The sequence below is a fragment of the Palaemon carinicauda genome, chromosome 10 (genome assembly GCF_036898095.1).
Source record: "Palaemon carinicauda isolate YSFRI2023 chromosome 10, ASM3689809v2, whole genome shotgun sequence".
NCBI classification, from domain to species: Eukaryota; Metazoa; Arthropoda; class Malacostraca; order Decapoda; family Palaemonidae; genus Palaemon; species Palaemon carinicauda.
Window position 1 is genome coordinate 128,068,957 of NC_090734.1, and position 24,167 is coordinate 128,093,123.

The 24,167-nt window shown below is 43.8% G+C and overlaps 1 protein-coding gene across 5 annotated transcripts in view; it reads right to left on the bottom strand.

The window, feature by feature from the left end:
- LOC137648740 (acetylcholine-gated ion channel acc-4-like) overlaps positions 1-24,167 on the bottom strand; it is a 184,969-nt gene that overhangs the window by 67,138 nt on the left and 93,664 nt on the right. For 4 of the 5 annotated variants that reach the window (XM_068381814.1, XM_068381816.1, XM_068381815.1 and 1 more), the window contains exons 2-3: positions 22,577-22,762; positions 20,798-21,654 (exon numbers count right to left, since the gene is read on the bottom strand). In XM_068381814.1, the coding sequence (XP_068237915.1) occupies positions 20,798-21,654; positions 22,577-22,762 (1,043 nt within the window). The remainder of the gene's footprint in view (positions 1-20,797; positions 21,655-22,576; positions 22,763-24,167) is intronic. The other variant, XM_068381817.1, reaches the window with a different exon arrangement.

Genomic DNA, 24,167 nt, shown 5'->3' on the forward strand with positions numbered 1-24,167 from the left:
ACGTTCTCTTTTCAGCATTAGTTGGACTTTGAGCAGGGCTTGTTCTATTCGGGTGGCAGACGGAAAAGCCCGAAAAAACTGGACTGCGAATCTCCATCCCCAAATATAGAATAATCTGGGATGGGATCAGTTGGGACTTTTAGGTTGACCAAAAGTCCCAACTCCCTGGCCAGACTCAACGTCCAATGTAGATCCTGCAGACAGCGAAGACTGGACGATGCTCTGAGAAGCCAGTCGTCCAAGTACAGGGAGGCTCGGATCCCCGATAGATGGGGGGGATTTTGCCACATTCCTCATGAGCCTCGTAAACACGAGAGGAGCAGGACTGAGGCCAAAGCACAGGGCTCGAAACTGGTACCCCACATTCCTGTAAACAAACCTCAGAAACGGTTGGGAATCCGGGTGTATAGGAATGTGGAAGTATGCCTCCTGAAGGTCGAGAGAGACCATCCAGTCGCCTTCCATTAATGCTGTCAAGACAGCCTGGTAGACTTCATCGTGAAGTTTGTCTTGACAATGAACACATTGAGCGCACTTGCCTCTTACGTACTCCTGCAGTGAACATGGCTGCCAAATCATGGAGCCATCCCTGAGGGACTTGTTCCTGCAGAGAACGTGGCTGTAAGATCATTGGAGCCATCCCTGAAAGCCTTGTTTATGCATGACATAATTGTACAGCAAAACTTCAAAGGCTCGAAAACAGCTGTGAAGTTGACCTGTAAAATCTTGGAGCGTCTCATGGCCAGGCGCCAGGGAGAGTCTATGAGGTTTGAGAAGTCTATCTGGGCAGAGGCAGGAACTCCCAAGCCGAGAACTTCTCTCGTGTCATATCAGACTCTCGCTCTATAAGCCAGCTTAAAAGTAGGGAAAGCAAAGGCTGTCTCCCCCAAACTCCTCCTGGTGATTAACCAGTCGCCTAGCAAACGTAAAGCTCTCTTAGAAGAGCGAGAGAGCACTAGCTTATAAAACAACGGCTTCGAAGTAGCTAGGCCTAGTGTAAACTCTGACGTTTAGGCGAACGAGGAGCAGCAGTTACAAAAAGATCCGGACAAAGATCCTTAAAAATCAGCATGATTTATTTAAAGTCCATAGAGGGCTGAGCAGCTTTAGGCTCCTCTCCGTCTGACAGAGTCCTCAAGGGAATATCAGTAGGAGGGGGATCAGCAACTTCCTCATCTGAAGGAACCTTGTCCGACAATAGCCGAGTCTCAAGCAAGGGAGAGACCTGCCGTGGTGGTAATGCTTGACAAGCAGAGTCCACACGCAAAGGAGCAACAGTATAAGTCAAGGACGCTATGTCATGTAACTGCTTAAAGGACTGACCAGTAACAACAACAGGTGCGGGAGGACGTTCGACGTCAACTCGAGACTGCCTTGACTGCTTAGACTGAGCAGTCAAAACAACTCTTGACTGCGGTGCTTGACGCTCAACATCAAAACAAGTCAACTATGCTGGTTGGTGAACGTCCTGAACGTCAACAAGAGCAAGCGGCAGCGGCTGAACGTCCACAAGCGGCTGAGAGTCAACACGGGACTGCATCGAGTGAGGCTCTACAAAACACGATTGACGTGACTTTGTAACGTCAATGTCAACAGGACGAGCAAAGGTTCGTTTGGGCGGCTGACGGCCAAGATCTCGATCAGCTAAGCGGCGAGGATCATCGTGAACCTGCTCAACAGAATAGTCCTCCATAAGAGAGGCAAGCTTATTCTGCATGTCTTGCCGTACAACCCATTTAGGATCAACGGGAATGGTTGCGGTAAGAGACGAGGGTAACGTCTGTGACTGCAAAACCTTGCCTACAAAAAGACTCTCGGAGCCTGTGTTACGCTTTTGTTTAGGCGGCGAGCAGTCTTCCGATGACTGCATAGGGTCAGAGCTGTCCTAAAGGTTACAATCAGGACGCTGGACCTGTCCTGAAAGGACTGACTTTCGCTTAAAGGGCCTCGAAACCTTGTTCCATGGTTTCTTATGCGAAAAGCCTTCGGATGACGAGGAGAAAATCGTCTCGCTCGTCTTATGGTAGGGGCGGTGTTGATGAGACACGCCTGAAACCATAGAGGGAACGTCTGTTCGCTGATCAAGTCCTCTCGAACCCATAAGTCATACGACATTACTTCTCCCCTGGGCTTGGGAGCTTGCAAGAGGTCTCGGACTAGGCGAACGACAGGCACGAACAGACGAACCCTCGGTCGCAACACTGATAACACTTTGCGCAATTATCACTTTATCACTACGATTTTCTGTTTTGCACTTACTTCACTGAAATCGAATTTTACAACAATTCACATTAGGTATGAATAAAACTGATTTCTACCTGAAGCACGCAATTCTACCCTCATCAAAAGGTTATAATTGCGAAATCAGTCGTATAATGTAAGCACATTAATACAAGCAAAAAACAGTAAACATATATTAAGATAAAAAGATCAGTGGCTGGGAAGGAGACTAAACACTAGTTCATTCAAAACTACGTTTTCAATCTCTCACCGTACAGTGCCTTGGGACGAGAATAAAAACTAAAAACGTTTTATCCTTTCTCCCCGTACAGAGACAAGGGACGAGAGTAAAAAAAACTGACTCGAGAACAACGTTACTCGCTTGGGACGAGAATAAAGATCGGAACGTTCTCTCTTCGTCTCTCTCTCTCCGTCTCTCTCTCTCTCTCTCTCTCTCTCTCTCTCTCTCTCTCTCTCTCTCTCTCTCTCTTGATTTCGCACCGAAGAGAAGAGCCCACTTACCTTTCGTCAATAAACAGGTTATTTGACCAAAGGAAAAAACTGAAAGGTTTTTCAATTAACAAGTTCCTTTAAAATAGTATTTAAAACATTTAAAACATTAAAGTTTGAAAGAAGAATGAACAAAACGTCAGAATCGATTTACTCTTTCTGCAAAGTGAAACCGTGATTCTCTCTCTCTCTTTCGTAACGATAGAGCGCAAACTGCGTAGCATAAATAAACTAAACGTTAGTTCATCTTTGAAACAGTACGAAGACTATTCAAAGAAAATCTTTCATAAAATATCGACTAAAAAATATTCATTTAATAAGTTTTAAATCATTTGCTCTGTAAGCTACTATGCTTTAAAACGCTATCTTTAAATCGCTATTCTTCGTAGGTCCAAATTGGACTTGCAAGCAAATAAATACCATAGTAAAAATTAATAATAATTAATGATAACATAAAAGGCCATAAAACGTAAGTGATATAACCTAGCTGACAGAGTACCAGATGGGCAAAAATAACTAGAAAATTTACCGAAGCGAACATACCCAAAATGGCTGCCGATACCTCGGCAGGACAATCGCTTCCAAAACTAAAAACCACCATAATGGAAATAGAACAAATGCCCGGTACTGCCAAAAGCTGCCAAAACAAACTATGGTACTTAACATTGGTAAGGGTGAAGTAACAACGTCAGTCATGTTGAAATAACGAGAAACTCTTCGAAAAACACTGTGCCCAAAAAAAACTCGGCTTGATGCAAGTCCAATTACAGAAGGATGTCCTAGAGGGCGCGCGTGGTAGGTGTCGTTGGGGAGTTCAACCATGTTATCTAGGGCCTGTCACGGCTCTCCCCATTGATGAAGGGATTATCTAAATGGAAGACAACCTGTGAATAGTGGTTTACACACGCCTTTGTTTAATACACGACACCTACAAGGTGTTCGCGCGAGGGTTGTAACCTCTGCATTCCATGCTTTTATCTTTCTCTAGTATATTTGGAAGATTTATATTAGGAAAGGTATAAGGAAGGACCTTTCTCACCGGCCGTCACAGGCCGCCCCAGAAAGTTTTAAATCATTTGCTCTGTAAAAGTTATTTACGATTGAAAGGGCTCAACATTGTTTAACTTCGGTTTCCAAGTTAGGACCGCCTACTCTCGGATTAGAGGAGGAATAGGAAAGGTCGCATATAAACAAATCATTAAAATTTATCTTGATGTTTATTATAAATGGAAAGCTAATCGAAGAGGCCTAATAAAGGCGGTTGAGATATAAAATATATAGAGGAAAATCTATAATTAATTTATAACGTGATAAGATAACTGCTAAAAGCCTAAAACACACTTCCGTACTAAGGGAAGGGTCGGCCATTTAAAAGTCAAAGAAAGTCCAAAAAAACAATCCAAAGTCATCAAAAATTAAATCTATCCAAAAACGAGTTCAAGATTTAAGTTGAAGATAAAACACCTGCACTGCGAAAGCTCAAACCAAAAGGAAGTACTTCACCAAATATGTTGAGAAAACTCCAGGTTATACAACGAGTATTGATACGTCTTGTCGTTAAGGCCGACAGAGAAAAATTGGGTCTGTTTACATGTATATGCGGTATCTGGCCGATAGTTGGCGCTAGTGGGCACACCCGCAACCTTCATAGCGATCGCTCGCGAGTTTTTGTGTGTTTTTTCTGTCAAGCCGCCGGAGGCTCTGCTATTATATATTAACCAGCTAAGTTAAATATTTAAAATTGGTTATTTCCATACTCACACCTTATGTTCATACTGCTTCACTGTGGAAGCTCATATTTATCGACATTTACCCATAAAAATGATTTTCCTATTTCTTTTCTTCCAACCAGCGAATGCTTCTAGTAAAGCAATACAACATCTAGCAGTAAATGGAAAGAAGTGAATCTGTAATACTCCCGAGTTTCTTTTTCATTTCAGTCTGGAAGTTGAAACTATTTTGTATCCTCTTGACACCACTAGTCAGAGAGGAGGAGAGTGAGCCTGTATATGAATATTAGGCGAGTATAGAAATAACCAATTTTATTATCAAAATGTTATTTTTATAATAAAATAAATTTTTGAATATACTTACCCGGTGATTATATAAGCTGCAGCTCTGCTGCCCGACAGATAAACTCTACGTTCAAAATCCGCCAGCGATCGCTATGCAGGTAGGGGGTGTACTTCAACAGCGCCATCTGTCGTGCAGGTACTCAGTACTCAATGTAAACACAGAACTCAATTTTCTCCTCGGTCCACTGGGTCTCTATTGGGGAGGAAGGGAGGGTCCTTTAATATATAATCACCGGGTAAGTATATTCAAAAATTTATTTTATTATAAAAATAACATTTTTCAATATTAAACTTAGCCGGTGATTATATAAGCTGATTCACACCCAGGGGGGTGGGTAGAGACCAGCATTAATTGTTTACATTATTATGAGCTAAGGATTTTGTATTTCATTTTAGCAGTTATTCAAAATAACAAACGTAAAATAAATAAGTACCTGGTAAGGAAGTCGACTTGAACAATTACTCTGCCTTTTTTAAGTACGTCTTCCTTACTGAGCCTCGCGATCCTCTTAGGATGCTGAGCGACTCCTAGGAGCTGAAGTATCAAGGGTTGCAACCCATACTACAGGACCTCATCAAAACCTCTAATCTAGGCGCTTCTCAAGAAAAGAATTTGACCACCCGCCAAATCAACCAGGATGCGAAAGGCTTCTTAGCCTTCCGGACAACCCAAAAACAACAATAAAAAACATTTCAAGAGAAAGATTAAAAAAGGTTATGGAATTAGGGGAATGTAGTGGTTGAGCCCTCACCCACTACTGCACTCGCTGCTACGAATGGTCCCAGGGTGTAGCAGTTCTCGTAAAGAGACTGGACATCTTTAAGATAAAAAGACGCGAACACTGACTTGCTTCTCCAATAGGTTGCGTCCATTATACTCTGCAGAGATCTATTTTGTTTAAAGGCCACTGAAGTTGCGACAGCTCTAACTTCATGTGTCCTTACCTTCAGCAAAGCATGGTCTTCCTCATTCAGATGGGAATGAGCTTCTCGTATCAACAGTCTGATATAATAGGAAACTGCATTCTTTGACATAGGCAAAGAAGGTTTCTTAATAGAACACCATAAAGCTTCTGACTGTCCTCGTAAAGGTTTAGTTCGTCTTAAATAGAACTTAAGAGCTCTAACAGGGCATAAGACTCTTTCTAGTTCATTTCCAACCAAATTTGAAAGGCTTGGAATATCGAACGATTTCGGCCAAGGACGAGAAGGTAGCTCGTTTTTGGCTAGAAAACCAAGCTGTAAAGAACATGTAGCCGTTTCAGATGAAAATCCGATGTTCCTGCTGAAGGCGTGAATCTCACTGACTCTTTTAGCTGTTGCTAAGCAAACGAGGAAAAGAGTCTTTAAAGTGAGATCTTTAAAGGAGGCTGATTGTAGTGGCTCGAACCTTTCTGACATAAGGAATCTTAGTACCACGTCTAAATTCCAACCCGGTGTAGCCAAACGACGCTCCTTCGAGGTCTCAAAAGACTTAAGGAGGTCCTGCAGATCTTTGTTGTTAGAAAGATCTAAGCCTCTGTGACGGAAGACTGTTGCCAACATGCTTCTGTAACCTTTGATAGTGGGAGCTGAAAGAGATCTTTCCTTCCTCAGGTATAATAGGAAGTCAGCTATTTGGGTTACAGAGGTACTGGTCGAGGATACTGATACCGACTTGCACCAGTTTCGGAAGACTTCCCACTTCGACTGGTAGACTCTAAGAGTGGATGTCCTCCTTGCTCTAGCAATCGCCCTGGCTGCCTCCTTCGAAAAGCCTCTAGCTCTAGTGAGTCTTTCGATAGTCTGAAGGCAGTCAGACGAAGAGCGTGGAGGCCTGGGTGTACCTTCTTTACGTGTGGCTGACGTAGAAGGTCCACTCTTAGAGGAAGAGTTCTGGGAACGTCCACCAGCCATTGAAGTACCTCGGTGAACCATTCTCTCGCGGGCTAGAGGGGAGCAACTAACGTCAACCTTGTCCCTTCGTGAGAGGCGAACTTCTGCAGTACCTTGTTGACAATCTTGAACGGGGGGAATGCATAAAGGTCTAGATGGGACCAATCCAGTAGAAAGGCATCTATATGGACTGCTGCTGGGTCTGGGATTGGTGAGCAATATATTGGGAGCCTCTTGGTCATCGAGGTTGCAAAGAGATCTATGGTAGGTTGGCCCCATGTGGCCCATAGTCTCTTGCACACATCCTTGTGTAGGGTCCATTCTGTTGGAATGATTTGACCCTTCCGACTGAGGCAATCCGCCATGACATTCATGTTGCCTTGAATGAACCTCGTTACTAGAGAAAGGTTTAGATCTCTTGACCAGGTGAGGAGGTCCCTTGCGATCTCGTACAACGTCATAGAATGGGTCCCTCCTTGCTTGGAGATGTACGCCAAGGCCGTGGTGTTGTCTGAGTTCACCTCCACCACCTTGCCTTGAAGGAGGGACTTGAAGCTTTTCAAGGCCAGATGAACTGCCAGTAGCTCCTTGCAGTTGATATGTAACGTTCTTTGATTCGAGTTCCAAGTTCCCGAGCATTCCCGACCGTCTAATGTCGCATCCCAGCCCGTGTCCGATGCGTCCGAGAAGAGAACGTGGTTGGGAGTCTGAACAGCCAGGGGCAGACCCTCTCTGAGGTTGATGTTGTCCTTCCACCAAGTCAGTGATGACTTCATCTTCTCGGAAATGGGGATCGAGACCGCTTCTAGCGTCTTGTCCTTTTTCCAGTAAACAGCTAGGTGAAATTGAAGGGGACGGAGGTGTAGTCTCCCTAACGAAATGAACTGTTCCAGGGATGAAAGCGTCCCTATCAGACTCATCCACTGTCTGACTGAACATCGTTCCTTCTTTAGCATGTTCTGGATGCATAACTGGGCTTGACTTGTTCTGGGGGCCGACGGAAAAGCCCGAAAAGCTTGACTGTGAATCTCCATCCCTAAGTACACTATAGTTTGGGATGGGACCAGTTGAGACTTTTCCATATTGACCAGGAGACCCAATTCCTTGGTCAGATCTAGAGTCCACTTTAGATTCTCCAGACAGCGACGACTGGAAGAAGCTCTTAGAAGCCAGTCGTCCAAATAGAGGGAGGCTCTGATATCCGCTAAATGCAGGAATTTGGCAATATTCCTCATCAGCCTCGTAAATACAAGAGGAGCTGTGCTTAGGCCAAAGCACAGGGCTTGAAATTGGTAGACAACCTTTTCGTAAACGAATCTCAGAAAAGGTTGGGATTCTGGGTGGATGGGGACGTGAAAGTAAGCGTCCCTTAGGTCTAAAGAGACCATCCAGTCTTCCTTCCTGACCGCTGCTAGAACGGACTTTGTGGTCTCCATGGCGAACGTCTGCTTTTTGACAAAGACATTCAGCGCACTGACGTCTAGCACCGGCCTCCACCCTCCTGTCTTCTTTACCACTAAGAAGAGACGGTTGTAGAAGCCCGGGGATTGATGGTCCCGGACTTTGACTACCGCTCCCTTTTCTAGTAAGAGAGACACCTCCTGCTTCAAAGCTAGTCTCTTGTCTTCCTCTCTGTACCTGGGAGATAGATCGATAGGAGATGTTGCTAGAGGGGGTTTGCGTACAAACGGGATCTTGTACCCTTCTCTGAGCAACTTCACAGATTGTGCATCTGCGCCCTTTTCCTCCCAGGTCTGCCAGAAGTTCTTGAGTCTGGCTCCCACTGCTGTCTGAAGAAGGTGGCAGTCAGACTCTGCCTTTAAAGGACTTGGTACCTTTCTTCTTCCCATGTCTCCCTTCGGCACGAGCACCTCCTCTGCTGGAGGCTCTGCCACGAAAGGGCGGAATGAATCTGGACGCTGGAGTGTCCATCCTGGGTCTAGACAAGGTAGGCAAAGGGGTGGCTTTGCGGGCAGAGGACGCAACCAGGTCATGGGTGTCTTTCTGAATCAAGGAGGCAGCAATCTCCTTTATCAAGTCCTCTGGGAAAAGGCACTTTGAGAGAGGAGCAAACAGAAGTTCCGATCTCTGACACGGTGTTACTCCAGCTGACAGGAAAGAGCAAAGGTTTTCCCGTTTCTTGAGGACCCCGGATACGAACGAAGCCGCAAGCTCACTGGATCCGTCACGTATGGCCTTGTCCATGCAGGACATAATGAGCAAGGAAGCTTCCTTGTCAGAAGGGGAGATCTTCCTGCTCAAAGCTCCCAGACACCAGTCCAAAAAGTTAAAGACCTCGAAGGCTCTAAACACTCCTTTCAACAGATGGTCTAAGTCTGAAGGAGACCAACAAATCTTAGAGCGTCTCATGGCTAGCCTGCGGGGAGAGTCTACTAGACTTGAGAAGTCGCCCTGGGCAGAGGCAGGAACTCCCAAGCCGAGAACTTCTCCCGTGGCATACCAGACGCTCGATCTGGAAGAAAGTCTCGCAGGGGGAAACGTAAATGCTGTCTTCCCAAGGTTCTTTTTGGACTGCATCCAATCTCCTAAAACTCGTAAAGCTCTCTTGGACGAGCGGGCGAGGACGAGTTTCGTGAAGGCAGGCGCTGATGACTGCGTGCCTAAAGCGAACTCTGACGGAGGAGAGCGTGGAGCCGCAGGCACAAACTGATCAGGAAACATCTCCTTAAACAAAGCCAGAACTTTTCTAAAGTCTAAGGAGGGTTGCGTGGTCTTGGGTTCGTCGATGTCCGTATGCGGGTCGTCAATGTGTGCAGCGTCGTCATCATCAGAGAGTCCATCATCTGAAAACTGAGGAGGAAGCGGCAAAGGAGTAGGAATCGGCTGGTCAGCTGAGTCCGGCAGCACGGGTGCACGCGTGACTGAACCGGACGCAACGTCATGGAACTGTTGCCCAGTCTGTGAACTGGCAACAACCATAGCAGCGCGGGGACGCATAGCGTCTACTCCAGACTGTCTAGTCTGCTGTGGGCGAGTAGTGGTAACCACACTGGGTTGCGGAGGTTGACGCACCGCGTCAAAACAAAACAACTTAGGTTGTTGTTGTACCTCGCGAACGTCAACGGAAGGTTCCGTGCGTCGCTGAACGTCAACATGCGGCTGGCAGGGTACACTGGAACGCATGGGTGGCGGGACTCTCACAGCTGGAGTGCGGGAGAAGGTAGCCTCAGCGTCCACCGGACGCACAACCGTGGATGGTTGTAGGCTAGAGGTTGGTGCAGCGTCAACCTTCTCCGCACGAAAGTCCTGCATCAATGACGTTAACTGTGACTGCATGGTCTGCAGCAAAGACCACTTAGGGTCTGCAGGAGCAGGTGCGGCAACAGACGGTGTTACTGCCTGATGCGGTACCGCTTTGCCTCTCTTAGGAGGTGAGCAGTCGTCGGAAGACTGCAGCGAGTCCGAACTGACCCAGTGGCTACAACTGGGCCGTTGGACTTGCGCGGAAGGGACCGACTTGCGCTTAAGAGGCCGCGAGACCTTGGTCCATGGTTTCTTATGAGAAACCTCTTCCGCAGACGAGGAATAAATGGGCTCTCTCGTCTTCGTGTGGGTGGGGCGATCTTGGGTAGATACGCCCGAAACCACGGAGGGAACGTCTGTTCGCTGATTAAAGCCTCTCGAACCCTTTGGTCGTACGACATTGCTTCTCCCCTGGGCTTGGGAGCTTGCAAGAGGTCCCGGACTGGGAGGACGACAGGCACGAACAGACGAACCCTCAAGCGCAACACTATCCACAACACTACCGCTCACTTTATCACTACCCACTGCACTCTTGCACTTCAGCTCCTTGACGTCTGCCATGAGCTGGTTACGGTCACTAGCCAAGGACTCGACTCTCTCACCCAGAGCCTGAATGGCACGCATCATATCTGCCATCGAAGGTTGTTGAGTGCTAGAAGGGGGATCAGGAGCAACCACTACAGGGGAAGGAATAGGTTGTGGGGCATGAGGAGAGGAAAATTCAACGGAGCGAGATGAACTTCTCCTGACTCTATCTCTCTCTAGCCTACGTGTATATTTCTGGAATTCGAGAAAATCGAATTCCGAAAGCCCAACGCATTCCTCACATCGATCTTCCAATTGACAGGTTTTATCCCGACAATTGGAACAAACGGTGTGAGGATCGATAGAGGCCTTCGGAAGACGCCTTGAACAGTCCCTAGCATTACACTTTCTGAATTTAGGGACTTGAGAAGGGTCAGCCATCTTGAATTAGTCAAAGGGGAATTCAAAAAAACTATCCAAGTCGTCAACAAATAATCCGATATCAACAAAAAAATGCAAGGATTTATTGAAGATAACGTCTGCAAAGCGAAAGCTCAAAACTAGAAAAGTGTACTTCACCAAAATATGTGAAAACCAATCCAGTAAGCAACAGCGAATTTAGTAGGTCTTGCCGGTGGCACGACAGAGAGAAAATTGAGTTCTGTGTTTACATTGAGTACTGAGTACCTGCACGACAGATGGCGCTGTTGAAGTACACCCCCTACCTGCATAGCGATCGCTGGCGGATTTTGAACGTAGAGTTTTTCTGTCGGGCAGCAGAGCTGCAGCTTATATAATCACCGGCTAAGTTTAATATTGAAAAATTCTGTTTATTTCTAGGAACCTCCCTTGACGTTTATATTGCTAAGTCAACAAGATGGGATCAACCCCCTCTAATGGAGGTGGGACGACAGTGAAGAAAAGCAATAGGAAAAAAGTTCTAACCAAGTAACAAATATACCTGATTTGACTCACTAGCCTAGATAATTGGTAACAAAAATCTTAAAAAATACATTTGTAATATGTAACTCCAGATTGTTTTTATAAGATTCCTTTAGAAATACTGACTCCAAATAGCTTCTAAATGAAAACTTACTCTAAATTTTATTTACTTAAATGTAAGTATTTAGGCTTACAATTTGTAAACTATAAAATTATAAACTAATTGGGCTCAAGATAGTATTAGATTACATCAGCTGTCAGTATAGGACCTAGAGCCCAGCTTTCTTCATAAACAAACCATGATTCTTTAGGGTAATGTTAACAAAATCTGATTTGGTATACCAATTGAGTTGCCACTAAAACGTTTTCAAAAGAAAGAATCCTGCAAAAATTAATATCATGAACCTTAACCTTCAAGGCTTTCAAAAGATTTAGATCCAGCTCTTTGTGAACTTCTGTAACCAAGCCTTTATCAAAAAATGTCACAGCATTTTTGGTTGTTAGGACAAATTGGGATCATAACACCACAAAATAAATTAGGCACGCCACACTCAACAAACTAATACCCCTTGAATTACAACACTCATGCACATCTCCCTTACCCTTATGTAGTGGTACAATACACGCACAAACCCAATCTACTGATACCATTGACAACACAAAACACTTATTAAACAATCTCACCAACCATTCAAGTACAGACATACCCCCTTCCTTCAACATCTCAGCTCTCACATCATCCATACCAGATGCTTTTCCTATTCTCGTTTCATCTAGTGCTCTCCTCACTTCCTCTCTTGTAATCTCTCTGTCATATTCAACTCCCATCACCGGCACCTCAACACCTGCAACAGCAATTATATTTGCTTCCCATAATAATAATAATAATAATAATAATAATAATAATAATAATAATAATTACAATATTAATCAATAATAATGATAATAATGATGACATTGATAAAAAAACATACACATACAGTATACAAAGCACCCAGGAGTATAGAATGGGAAGGGACCAGTTTTGATGCAAGTACCAAGATCGGACAAGGTGATGCTTAGACCTTGCTCACTGCCAATCAACACATGAACCTTTAGCTTCCTGAAGTAATATCGAAATGATCATTACTACGTATTCATACCATAATAAAGGTACTGTACTATATAATAAAGGTTCGGTATGATCCCTACTACCTTTCAAATAGCCTAAGTGCCCCAAGATAATACAAGAAGAAGAAAACAGAACCACTAAACAAAACTTAAGAAGTTAGCCTAGTGTTCCAAGTCTTCTCTGGATTACTCTGAACTAAATGTAAATAACATAAAAAGGTAATGGTGTCGCTAAATTTTAACTCTTGATTACTAATCAAAGAAGTTAACTAACAGCTGACATAACCTCAAAGAAGCAGAAATGTGATAGAACAACATTCGGTAATACTCTATTACATTTAAATCCCAGTGGTTTTGTTGTAATTTCTATTATTGTTGGGTAAAACATGTAAAAAATAATAATAACAATTCTTATCAATACATTATCGGTGCAAATACATAAGAGAAATTAATTAATTTATGGAACAGCACGTATGCTGTTTTCTATCGAATGTACAGTAAACTTCTAATAATTGTATCTACAAGTATGTTGATTAATGAATTAACACTAATAATTCACATACAGTACTGGTCTTTGCTGCGCCGTGGGTCGCTTTGCTTGCAATTAATCATTACATCATTGTTCCTCTGTTCTGGCAAGCGGTACAGACTGCGCTTTACGCGTTTGCCGCGTGGGCAAGTATTTTCTATCACTGTGAAGATAAATAAATGACTTAGAAAAATCTTTACTTACCATAAGTTAATTACTATAATCATTTTCTCTCTGATTACGTCGTTTTGTTGATAAGAATTGATTTTTATCTGTTTTACCTTAAAAATATAAATTACAACAAAAATGCTGGGGGGATTCTATTATAATATTACCCATCATTCTTCCATACACATAACAAACCACTGGGGTCTCCGACTGGGCCACATAAAGTGAATCACACCGACTTATTAAGTTCCAAATTAGTTATAAGAATTTGATTTATATCATGGAGCAAAATAAGGATGTCTCATTAGACAACATCGACGAGATGAGTTTGAAAGACAGGAGGTAAATGGTCATGTCATCAATTAGTTAGTTGCTATCAACCACCATATGGTACGATGGTTCCCAGAGGAGGAGGCATTTTGCATGGGGGAAAGAACGAGAAAGATGTTATTTTTATTAATAAAATAAATTTTTGAATATACTTACCCGATAATCATGTAGCTGTCAACTCCGTTGCCCGACAGAATTCTATGGAGGGATACGCCAGCTATCACAATACTAGAAGGGGTTGTAATTACCAGCGCCACCTGTGGCCAGGTACTCAAGTACTTCTTGTTGACACCTCCTCAATTATTCCTCGGTCCACTGGTTCTCTATGGGGAGGAAGGGAGGGTCGATTAAATCATGATTATCGGGTAAGTATATTCAAAAATTTATTTTATTAATAAAAATAACATTTTTCAATATTAAACTTACCCGATAATCATGTAGCTGATTCACACCCAGGGGGGTGGGTGAAAAAACCAGTGTACAAGACTAAAGGATAGCTAAGTATCCCGTATTTCATATAATCAGTTATCCACAATAACAATGAAATAATAAGTACCTGGTAAGGAAGTCGACTTGAACCGTTACTCTGCCTTTAATAAGATCGTCTTCCTTACTGAGCGCAGCGTTCCTCTTGGGAGGCTGAATCAACTCAAAGGTGCTAAAGTATACAGGACTGCAACCCATACTAAAGGACCTCATCACAACCTTTAACCTTGGCGCTTCTCAAGAAAGAATTGACCACCCGCCAAATCAACAAGGATGTGGAAGGCTTCTTAGCCGACCGTACAACCCATAAAAAGTATTCAAGAGAAAGGTTAAAAAGTTATGGGATTATGGGAATGTAGTGGCTGAGCCCTCGCCTACTACTGCATTCGTTGCTACGAATGGACCCAGGGTGTAGCAGTACTCGTAAAGAGACTGGACATCTTTGAGATAGCATGATGCGAACACTGACTTGCTTCTCCAATAGGTTGCATCCATAACACTCTGCAGAGAACGGTTCTGTTTGAAGGCCACTGAAGTAGCCACAGCTCTCACTTCATGTGTCCTTACCTTCAGCAAAGCAAGGTCTTCTTCCTTCAGATGAGAATTTGCTTCTCTAATCAGAAGCCTGATGTAGTAAGAAACTGAGTTCTTAGACATTGGTAGAGAAGGCTTCTTGATAGCACACCATAAGGCTTCTGATTGTCCTCGTAATGGTTTTGACCTTCTTAGATAGTACTTAAGAGCTCTAACTGGGCAAAGTACTCTCTCCAGTTCGTTCCCCACCATGTTGGACAGGCTTGGGATCTCGAACGACTTAGGCCAAGGACGGGAAGGAAGCTCGTTTTTAGCCAAAAAACCGAGCTGCAAGGAACATGTAGCCGTTTCAGATGTGAAACCTATGTTCCTGCTGAAGGCGTGGATCTCACTTACTCTTTTACCTGTTGCTAAGCACACGAGGAAAAGAGTTTTTAATGTGAGGTCCTTAAAAGAGGCTGATTGGAGCGGTTCAAATCCTGATGACATTAGGAACCTTAGGACCACGTCTAGATTCCAGCCTGGAGTGGACAACCGACGTTCCTTTGAGGTCTCAAAAGACCTAAGGAGGTCCTGTAGATCTTTGTTGGAGGAAAGATCCAAGCCTCTGTGGCGGAAAACCGCTGCCAACATACTTCTGTAACCCTTGATCGTAGGAGCTGATAGGGATCTTACGTTCCTTAGATGTAACAGGAAGTCAGCAATCTGGGTTACAGTGGTACTGGTTGAGGAAACTGCATTGGCCTTGCACCAGCTTCGGAAGACTTCCCATAAAGACTGATAGACTCTGAGAGTGGATGTCGTCCTTGCTCTGGCAATCGCTCTGGCTGCCTCCTTCGAAAAGCCTCTAGCTCTTGAGAGTCTTTCGATAGTCTGAAGGCAGTCAGACGAAGAGCGTGGAGGTTTGGGTGTACCTTCTTTACGTGAGGTTGACGCAGAAGGTCCACTCTAGGAGGAAGAGTCCTGGGAACGTCGACCAGCCATTGCAGTACCTCGGTGAACCATTCTCTCGCGGGCCAGAGGGGAGCAACCAACGTCAGCCGTGTCCCTTTGTGAGAGGCGAACTTCTGAAGTACCCTGTTGACAATCTTGAACGGCGGGAATGCATACAGGTTGAGATGGGACCAATCCAGCAGAAAGGCATCCACGCGAACTGCTGCTGGGTCTGGAATCGGAGAACAAAACAAGAGGAGCCTCTTGGTCATCGAGGTAGCGAATAGATCTATGGTTGGCTGACCCCACAGGGCCCAAAGTCTGCTGCAAACATTCTTGTGAAGGGTCCACTCTGTGGGGAAGACCTGACCCTTCCGGCTGAGGCGATCTGCCATGACATTCATATCGCCATGAATGAGCCTCGTTACCAGCGTGAGCTTTCGATCTTTTGACCAAATGAGGAGGTCCCTTGCGATCTCGAACAACTTCCTCGAATGAGTCCCTCCCTGCTTGGAGATGTAAGCCAAGGCTGTGGTGTAGTCGGAGTTCACCTCCACCACCTTGTTAAGCTGGAGGGACTTGAAGTTTATCAAGGCCAGATGAACTGCCAACAACTCCTTGCAATAGATGTGAAGTGTCCTTTGCTCCTGATTCCATGTTCTCGAGCATTCCTGTCCGTCCAGTGTCGCACCCCAGCCCGTGTCCGATGCGTCCGAGAAGAGACGGTGGTCGGGGGTCTGAACAGCCAATGGTAGACCTTCCTTGAGAAGAATGCTGTTCTTCCACCACGTTAGAGTAGACCTCATCTCTTCGGAAACAGGAACTGAACCCGTCTCTAGCGTCATGTCCTTTATCCAGTGAGCAGCTAGATGATACTGAAGGGGGCGGAGGTGGAGTCTCCCTAACTCGATGAACAGGGCCAGCGATGAAAGTGTCCCTGTTAGACTCATCCACTGCCTGACCAAGCATCGGTTCCTTCTCAGCATGCTCTGGATGCATTCTAGGGCTTGGAAGATCCTTGGGGCCGACGGACAAGTCCGAAAAGCTCGACTCTGAAGATCCATACCCAAGGAGACAATGGTCTGGGATGGAACGAGCTGAGACTCCTCAAAATTGACCAGGAGGCCCAGTTCCTTGGTCAGATCCATAGTCCATTTGAAAATCTCCAGACAGCGACGACTTGTGGGAGCTCTTAAAAGCCAGTCGTCTGACGGAGCCGGACACAAGATCATGATACTGCTGCACAGTCTGTAAACTGTCAATCATGGGCAAGCGAGGAAGTACAGTGACAACCCGAATCTGTCTAGACTGTCTGGGTCGTACAGACAACTCCTAAACGGGTTGCTGAGGTTGCCGCACTGCGTCACAACAAGTCCCTTCTGTTGGTTGTTGAACGTCTTCCCCGTGACACATTGACTCCGTAAACAAAAAAAAATTCTCTAACAAGGACTAAGCTTGGACTGCATGTCATGCAACACAGCTCAAGGTCTATGGGAGCAGGTGTGGTAACAGACGGGATTAGCGGCTGAAGTGGAACCATTACCTTCCCTGTAAGCATGTTATGCTTAAATAAAAGTCCATAAGAGGTTATGCAGCTAAAGGCTCCCTCCAAATGACAGAGTCCTCAAGGGAATATCAGAAGGAGGGAGAAAAGAACTTTCTCATCTACAGGGACCTTATCCTAGAAAAGCTAAGTTCTCTGAGTGAGGGTTCACTGGTGCAAAAGCAGCAGACTAGAAGGCAACGTTATGAAACTGCTTGACAGTCTAGTGAGTTGGCAACAACCCAAGATGTGTTGAGAAGCATGCGGTAATGTATGCAGAGCATGATGTATGCAGAGTATGCTGAATGCAGAGCATGCTGTATGCAGAGCATGTTGTATGCAGAGCATGCTGAATGCAGAGCATGCTGTATGCTGAGCATGTAGTAAGCAGAGCCTGCTGTAAGCAGAGCCTGCTGTAAGGAAAGCAGAGCGTGTGCATGGCGTTTAACATTTCTCAGAAATTCCATGACCAGTGCTAGAGTGCTTTATGCATGCTTGCATGGGGTTTAAACCATGGTATGAAAATGGAGGTAAGGTATGCTGAACAGCAGAGTCAGAACGAGCTGGAACAACAATAGTTGTGGTTTCCTCTTCAAGACTCCGATGAGGGAACACCTGAGGCTCAGTCTGCAAAGGCTGAATAAAAGACAAGCAGAAGGAAGGCGCATGGGTGGAGGAGGCTGACTCCTAGCATGAGTGGTTGAACCCAAGGGTTGCGCTTGCTGAGCGGTTGGCGGAAGCGGAGTAGCAAGTTCCAGTTCCTGTGGTGTGAGCGGAGCGCGATGAGGAAGAGGCTGCGCAGACCAAGGTAAATGTCTCGCAAGCTGAGGCTCCTGAGGCGCAAGGCTAAGGTGTTGTGGTGCTTGCCTTGTGGAGGGTTGAGCTCGCTGCAGCGAGAGCTGAGGAGACTGACTCATGGACGGGAGAGGTTGTTGTACCTCAACCGAGTGTTGCATCACTGGTGGAGCAGCAAGTGGAGGCGGAGGAAGAGAGGTATAATCCTCCTGATCCCAATGTAAAGGTTGCCTTAAGGAAGGCGGAGGCTGAACACCACAGGGAACAGCAAACTCAGCACGTGGCTCAACATCGTACGCCTGGCAGGTGGAACTGCTGGCAGGTGGTACTGCGATCAGGCGGAGCGAGTGTAGGTGGAGGGAGTGTAGGCGGAGGCGGAGGAGCAACACTCTCAGCCCGACACTCACGCATCAAGTCCGAAAGCTGTGCTTGCATGGACTGTAGTAGAGTCCACAACATCGTACGCCTGGCAGATGGTACTGTGATCAGGCGGAGCGAGTGTAGGTGGAGGGAGTGTAGGCGGAGGCGGAGTAGCAACACTCTCAGCCCGACACTCACGCATCAAGTCCGAAAGCTGTGCTTGCATGGACTGTAGTAGAGTCCACAACATCGTACGCCTGGCAGATGGTACAGTGATCAGGCGGAGCGAGTGTAGGTGGAGGGAGTGTAGGCGGAGGCGGAGGAGCAACACTCTCAGCCCGACACTCACGCATCAAGTCCGAAAGCTGTGCTTGCATGGACTGTAGTAGAGTTCACAACATCGTACGCCTGGCAGGTGGTACTGTGATCAGGCGGAGCGATCATAGGCGGGGGGGGAGTGTAGGCGGAGGCGGAGGCGCAACACTCTCAGCCCGACACTCACGCATCAAGACCGAAAGTTGTGACTGTATGGACTGCAGTAGAGTTAACTTGGGGTCGGCAGACACTAAGTTCTGCTGAGGTAAAGCCTTAACAGCAGAGATCTGTTGTGGCAGAACCTTACTCCTCTTAGGCGGAGTGTAATCAACTGATGACTGAGGAGAGTCAGAGCTAACCCAATGACTGCATTCGGGTTGTGAACTTTAACTTCGTACGTCTGGCATAGGTCTGGACTTAACGTTTAAGAGGTCTTGAGACCTGAGACCAGCGTTACTCTGCTTTATTTTCTCCCCTAATCTCTTCTGCAGACGAGCAAAATAAGGGCTCAATCGTCTGCGGGTGGGAGTGACGGTCTCGGTAAGACACGCCCACAACCACCGAGAATACTTCTGTGCGCCGATCAAGGCCTGCTGAACCCTTATGCCCTTCGACATTGCTTCTCCCCTGGGCTTGGGAGCTTGCAAGAGGTCCCGGACTGGGAGGACGACTGGCGCGCACAAAAGTACCCTCACGCACTAATCACTTATCACTTTGATTTCTGTTTGCACTTATTTCACTGAACTCGAAACTTTAAGTGGTTTGTACCTGAAATACGCAATTCTATCCTTTCTCAAAGTTAGTAATTGCGAAAACAGAATTACAATGTAACAGAAAAATCTAATGAAAGATAATTCAGTGGTTGGAAAGAGACTAAACACTAGATCACTCTAGAAACGTTTAGTTTCTTCCCCTAAAGAGACTAGGGAGAAGAGCAAAAAACGATAACGACGTTACTCGTACGCCTGGCAGGCTTGAATGAAACGTTTATCCTCTCTCTCCCTCCGTCTCTATCTCTCTCTCTCTCTCTCTCTCTTGACTTAGAACCTGAGAGAAGAGCCCAATCATATATATCGTTAAAACATATTATTGTTAAAGGAAAAAAAACTGAAAAGTTCCTTTATTAGGATCAAAACCATTAAGTTAAGAAAGAATGAACAAAACGCTAGACACGGTTACTCTTACTGCAACGTGAAACCGTGAACATTCTTTCTCTATCGTAACGATAGAGTGCAAGTTGAACGTTCTGAACGTCAACAACTGCAGAGACAAAACAAAACGTTAGTTCAACTTTGAAAACAGTACGAGACTGTCAAAGAAAATCTTTCAAACTCTGTGGCGGAAATAGCATAATATGTTAACAGGTAAAACCGAAATGACGGGCTCAAAGTTATTAACTTCGGTAAAAGACCGCCTACTATTAGGAAGGTCGAATATAAACAAATATAAAAATTAATTTTAATGAGTTTATAATAAAAGGAAGTTAATCGAAGAGGCCTATAAGAGGCGGAGAGATATAAAATAAATCTATAACTTTTGTTAAGCAAAATTAAGAAAGAGAGTCTATACTCTCTTAGACACCAACACTTCCGTCTAAGGGAAGGGTCGGCCATTGAAAGGTGAACGAGAGTTCATACTCTCTCGTCACCATAATTAATCAAATTAATTCCAAAAGCTAACTAAGCTAATATAGAAGTTTCCAGTAAAGCGACAGCCGAAATCAAAGAGAAATACTTCACCAAAGTCGTGAAAATACTCCAAGAACATAAGCGTATCCCAGAACGTCTTGCCGGAAGCACGACAGAGGAATAATTGAGGAGGTGTCAACAAGAAGTACTTGAGTACCTGGCCACAGGTGGCGCTGGTAATTACACCCCCTTCTAGTATTGTGATAGCTGGCGTATCCCTCCATAGAATTCTGTCGGGCAACGGAGTTGACAGCTACATGATTATCGGGTAAGTTTAATATTGAAAATTTCACTTTGGGGCAAATGGCGACACAGCTTCGAGTAGAGCAATATGAACATCAGGGGAGTTTCATAAAAATAATTGTCATGACTCTCTTAATTAATTAGGTGTCCTGGAATCTTCTGTTAATACAGGGACGCCTCTCTCTACATTATGCATGCAATTAATAAGGAGGAAAACACTGAAAAGTTAAATTTTTGCTCTACAAATATAAAACATGATGCCATCACTGGGTATACAGTATTCATACATCTATAGTGCTTAATGATCATACAGGCATTTACGTACTAAATTGCAGTGTGCAAGGCTACAAACCTTAAGATAAGTTATGTTTTTGAAAGAGCAAACGGTGCACAGTTCGTCCGATTTGCATTGGCTCTGATACCATCTCCCTTCACTGCCAACAGTCATCTGGTAACCCATACAGTATAACTCTTCAAGAAAGTCGAGAGATGGGAGATTATGATACGTCAAGGGATTATTATTGTCATAATAATAATATTTCTCTGTTTCTTGGTCTCCTCTTATCCCGAGATGTATAATATTTCCGTTACCATCTTTGCATTGGTCTATATGTGGTGTGACATAGGACAATACTCTCCTGTTCTCTTCAGAAGAGGTGGGTGCAACAATGCTACCCTCAAAATTCTGACAAAGAGTAGCAGATTCTGAGAAAAGTCTTGGCTCTGGGAACATAGTCAGAATCCCATCTTTTATCTTGCAGATGTCTGTTAGCAAAATCTGGCTAACCTCTACAGAGCCTTCAAGAGTCCACTGATTTGCAATATCGCTAAAATCTATGATTGGCTTTAAGTTGGAATTCCTGGACTTACAATGTACGTAGTCCAAGGCTTCATTTTTCGAAAGTAAAACATCAAATACCTGGAAATCAGCAATGAGACCATTAAAACTTTGTGATGCAGCAAATCCACCATTCATATCATCCTGGTCTTGTCCTAATATGAATACTCCACCACTACGTATCTTGTTAGGGACTGTTATGGCTCCGCTGTATATCTGGTTGTTCCAGTAAAGAACATACATTTTTTCTTCCATATCCAGCAGGATACAAAATCGCCACCACTGATGAAGTCCATTAGGGACATGGACTTGGCAGACTAACGAGAAGTCCCACCACATCTCAAACATCATACCAGAAGGAAAAGGAAATCCTGGAGAGAGAGAGAGAGAGAGAGAGAGAGAGAGAGAGAGAGAGAGTGAGAGAGAGAGAGAGAGAGAGAGAGAGAGAGAGAGAGAGAATTAAAATTTGGAATCTCACTGTTAGTACAGCAGGAACTAAATCATTATCAAATGCAATTCAACATTAGAATGCGCCACTGTTTGCGTAAATGTAAAATTCATAAAGATTTATGCTGAAGGTAGCATTAAACTTTACTTGAATGTTAGGAATTTAAGACAAATTCTATAATTCCACAATGAGATAAAAAACAACTATAAACATTCATGAGGTTAGGTTCGACTTGGTTCAAAACATGTATGCATAAATTTATATTTGTAAAGTCACAGGATTTTTTTTTTATCAAATGAGGTTTAAATTATAACTAGGAAGTTGAAGAGATTGGTTATTTTTTAAAAGAAAAATTAAATGGATGAAAGCATTTAAGGCAAAAGAACTAAGAACCCATTGAGCACTGTACATAGTAATACCTCGCCCCACCTTCTCGTCAGAAAATTTGTTGAGTGGAATATTGGAATGCACCTCTAGCATAAATAAAATACAATAATTCTTTGATGATCTTATTTTCCTAAATATTACGCCATTTTATGCCTCACAAATAACAATTACCTGACTAGGACTGATTTACATATTTACTGACAGGTGAGAGACTGTGTAAAAGACTGAAGGATGTTTGGCCCTCCAATTTGTGAAGCATATTATCAGTTGACTTTATCAATGCTGTATTTTGTTTTATAAATCTTTGCAAGAATAACAAAAAATTAAATCTTACAGAAATACTTACACAGTATACACTACCCGCTACTGTTGATGCTACCCTAACCCAACTACATCAAGGTCTGAGCCAAGTCAATTCCCATTTAAATAAATAACACAGGATTCCAAAAGAAAATTACCCATATAAATTTCATTAAAATTGCTTTCAACGGCGTAACTGACGATAGAATCGTAGCTTTTTCTCGCTCTCAAGGTCTTCAGGTACATACATATAGTCATGGATGTCAGCTCGGGGAACTCTCCTTTCCATCGTGCCAAAGAAAGATTTGATGGTATCTGGTCCGCCTGGAATGTTATGGTGGTGACTGCAAGGGAAAAAATAAGACTTAGTTAATGGGAAATCCAAAGGTTAATGGAAATGAATCTGCTAATATTAAAAGCATACAGAGATAAGAGTTTCCTAGTGGTAGGGTATACTAATTTATAAATTAAAACGTGTTCATGCTCAATCATTGACGATAGCCATTTTATACTCTCTTTGTCTAAAAACTCACGGGATACTTGGTGATAAAAAGACTGATAACACTCACATTTAAGGCATACAAGGCAACCTGATACAAACTAAAAGTACCGGTAATTATACTGATTGATTAATCTACTCAAGGTTCCCTAGCTTTGTGAAATCTAATTTCAAGTAATTGCATTCATAAGCTTTACGGAACACGCAGGTAAAACTTTATTAATTGCATAAATTGGGCAAAAAGATAGGAGGGGGGGGGGGAAGTAAACTTGTCCAAGTTATTATCCCATGACAATCCTTAAGGTGGACTAAATGCCTTAAACATTTTATGCAAATTTCAATTATCTATTATCTTTGTTGACATGCCAAGAAAAGTAGGTGATGGCAATGTGCTTATGTAATTTATTATTGTCTAGTAAACAGACAAATATTCTTCAAATACAATTAAATCCTTTACCTTTGTGGATGGATCAAACAACACCAATCAATAAAGTACAAGAAATAAAAAAAAAATATCGGCTTACATATTCTATAGTATGAACAATATCTGCCAGTGCAAGAACTAATAAATAACCCGCAAGACTCTAAAAGAAAAGTCATTGAAGGCTACTAAAAGGTACAGTTAGAAGTAAAGAATTCGATATTAATATCCAGAAGTTGTCCCATTATAGTATTTGTTTTTTATTAGATTTTTCTTAGAGCATAAGTTTGTATTTTGCCTCCGATTTGCCAGTTTCCCCAATTCTGTCTTCTTCTTCAGGAATGATGTGGTGAAATAATGTTGGGGGTGACTTCCCTTTCATTTCCCTTTAGTGACCCCAGTACTAACTGGTTTGTAGTTTGCACTGTATGGCCAGGAATAGATTGTTGATCTGTTGGATGTCGAAACACAACAGGAAGTTTCATGTCAGCCAAGACAGGAGAGAATTGGAACAATATGTACCAAAGACTATAATTATAGTGAGGGAAGATAAGGCTCAAAATATGAATTTTATACACTAGTTGGCAACTCCAAAGTTACTACAATAGTTCGACCGCTCAGTATTCAGATGGCGTTGTAGGTATACATAGTTTGTCGTCTGTTTGTTTACATTCAGAATTTGACAGTTGAGACACGAAATCATGGCACCAAGAGTGAATTAGTCACAGTGTTTTTTGCAATAAACGAAAAGAAACCGATCCTCATTAGGTGTTTCACAGGTTTCCTAACGGCAAAGAACGATGAGTACTAACAATATAATACATGAAAT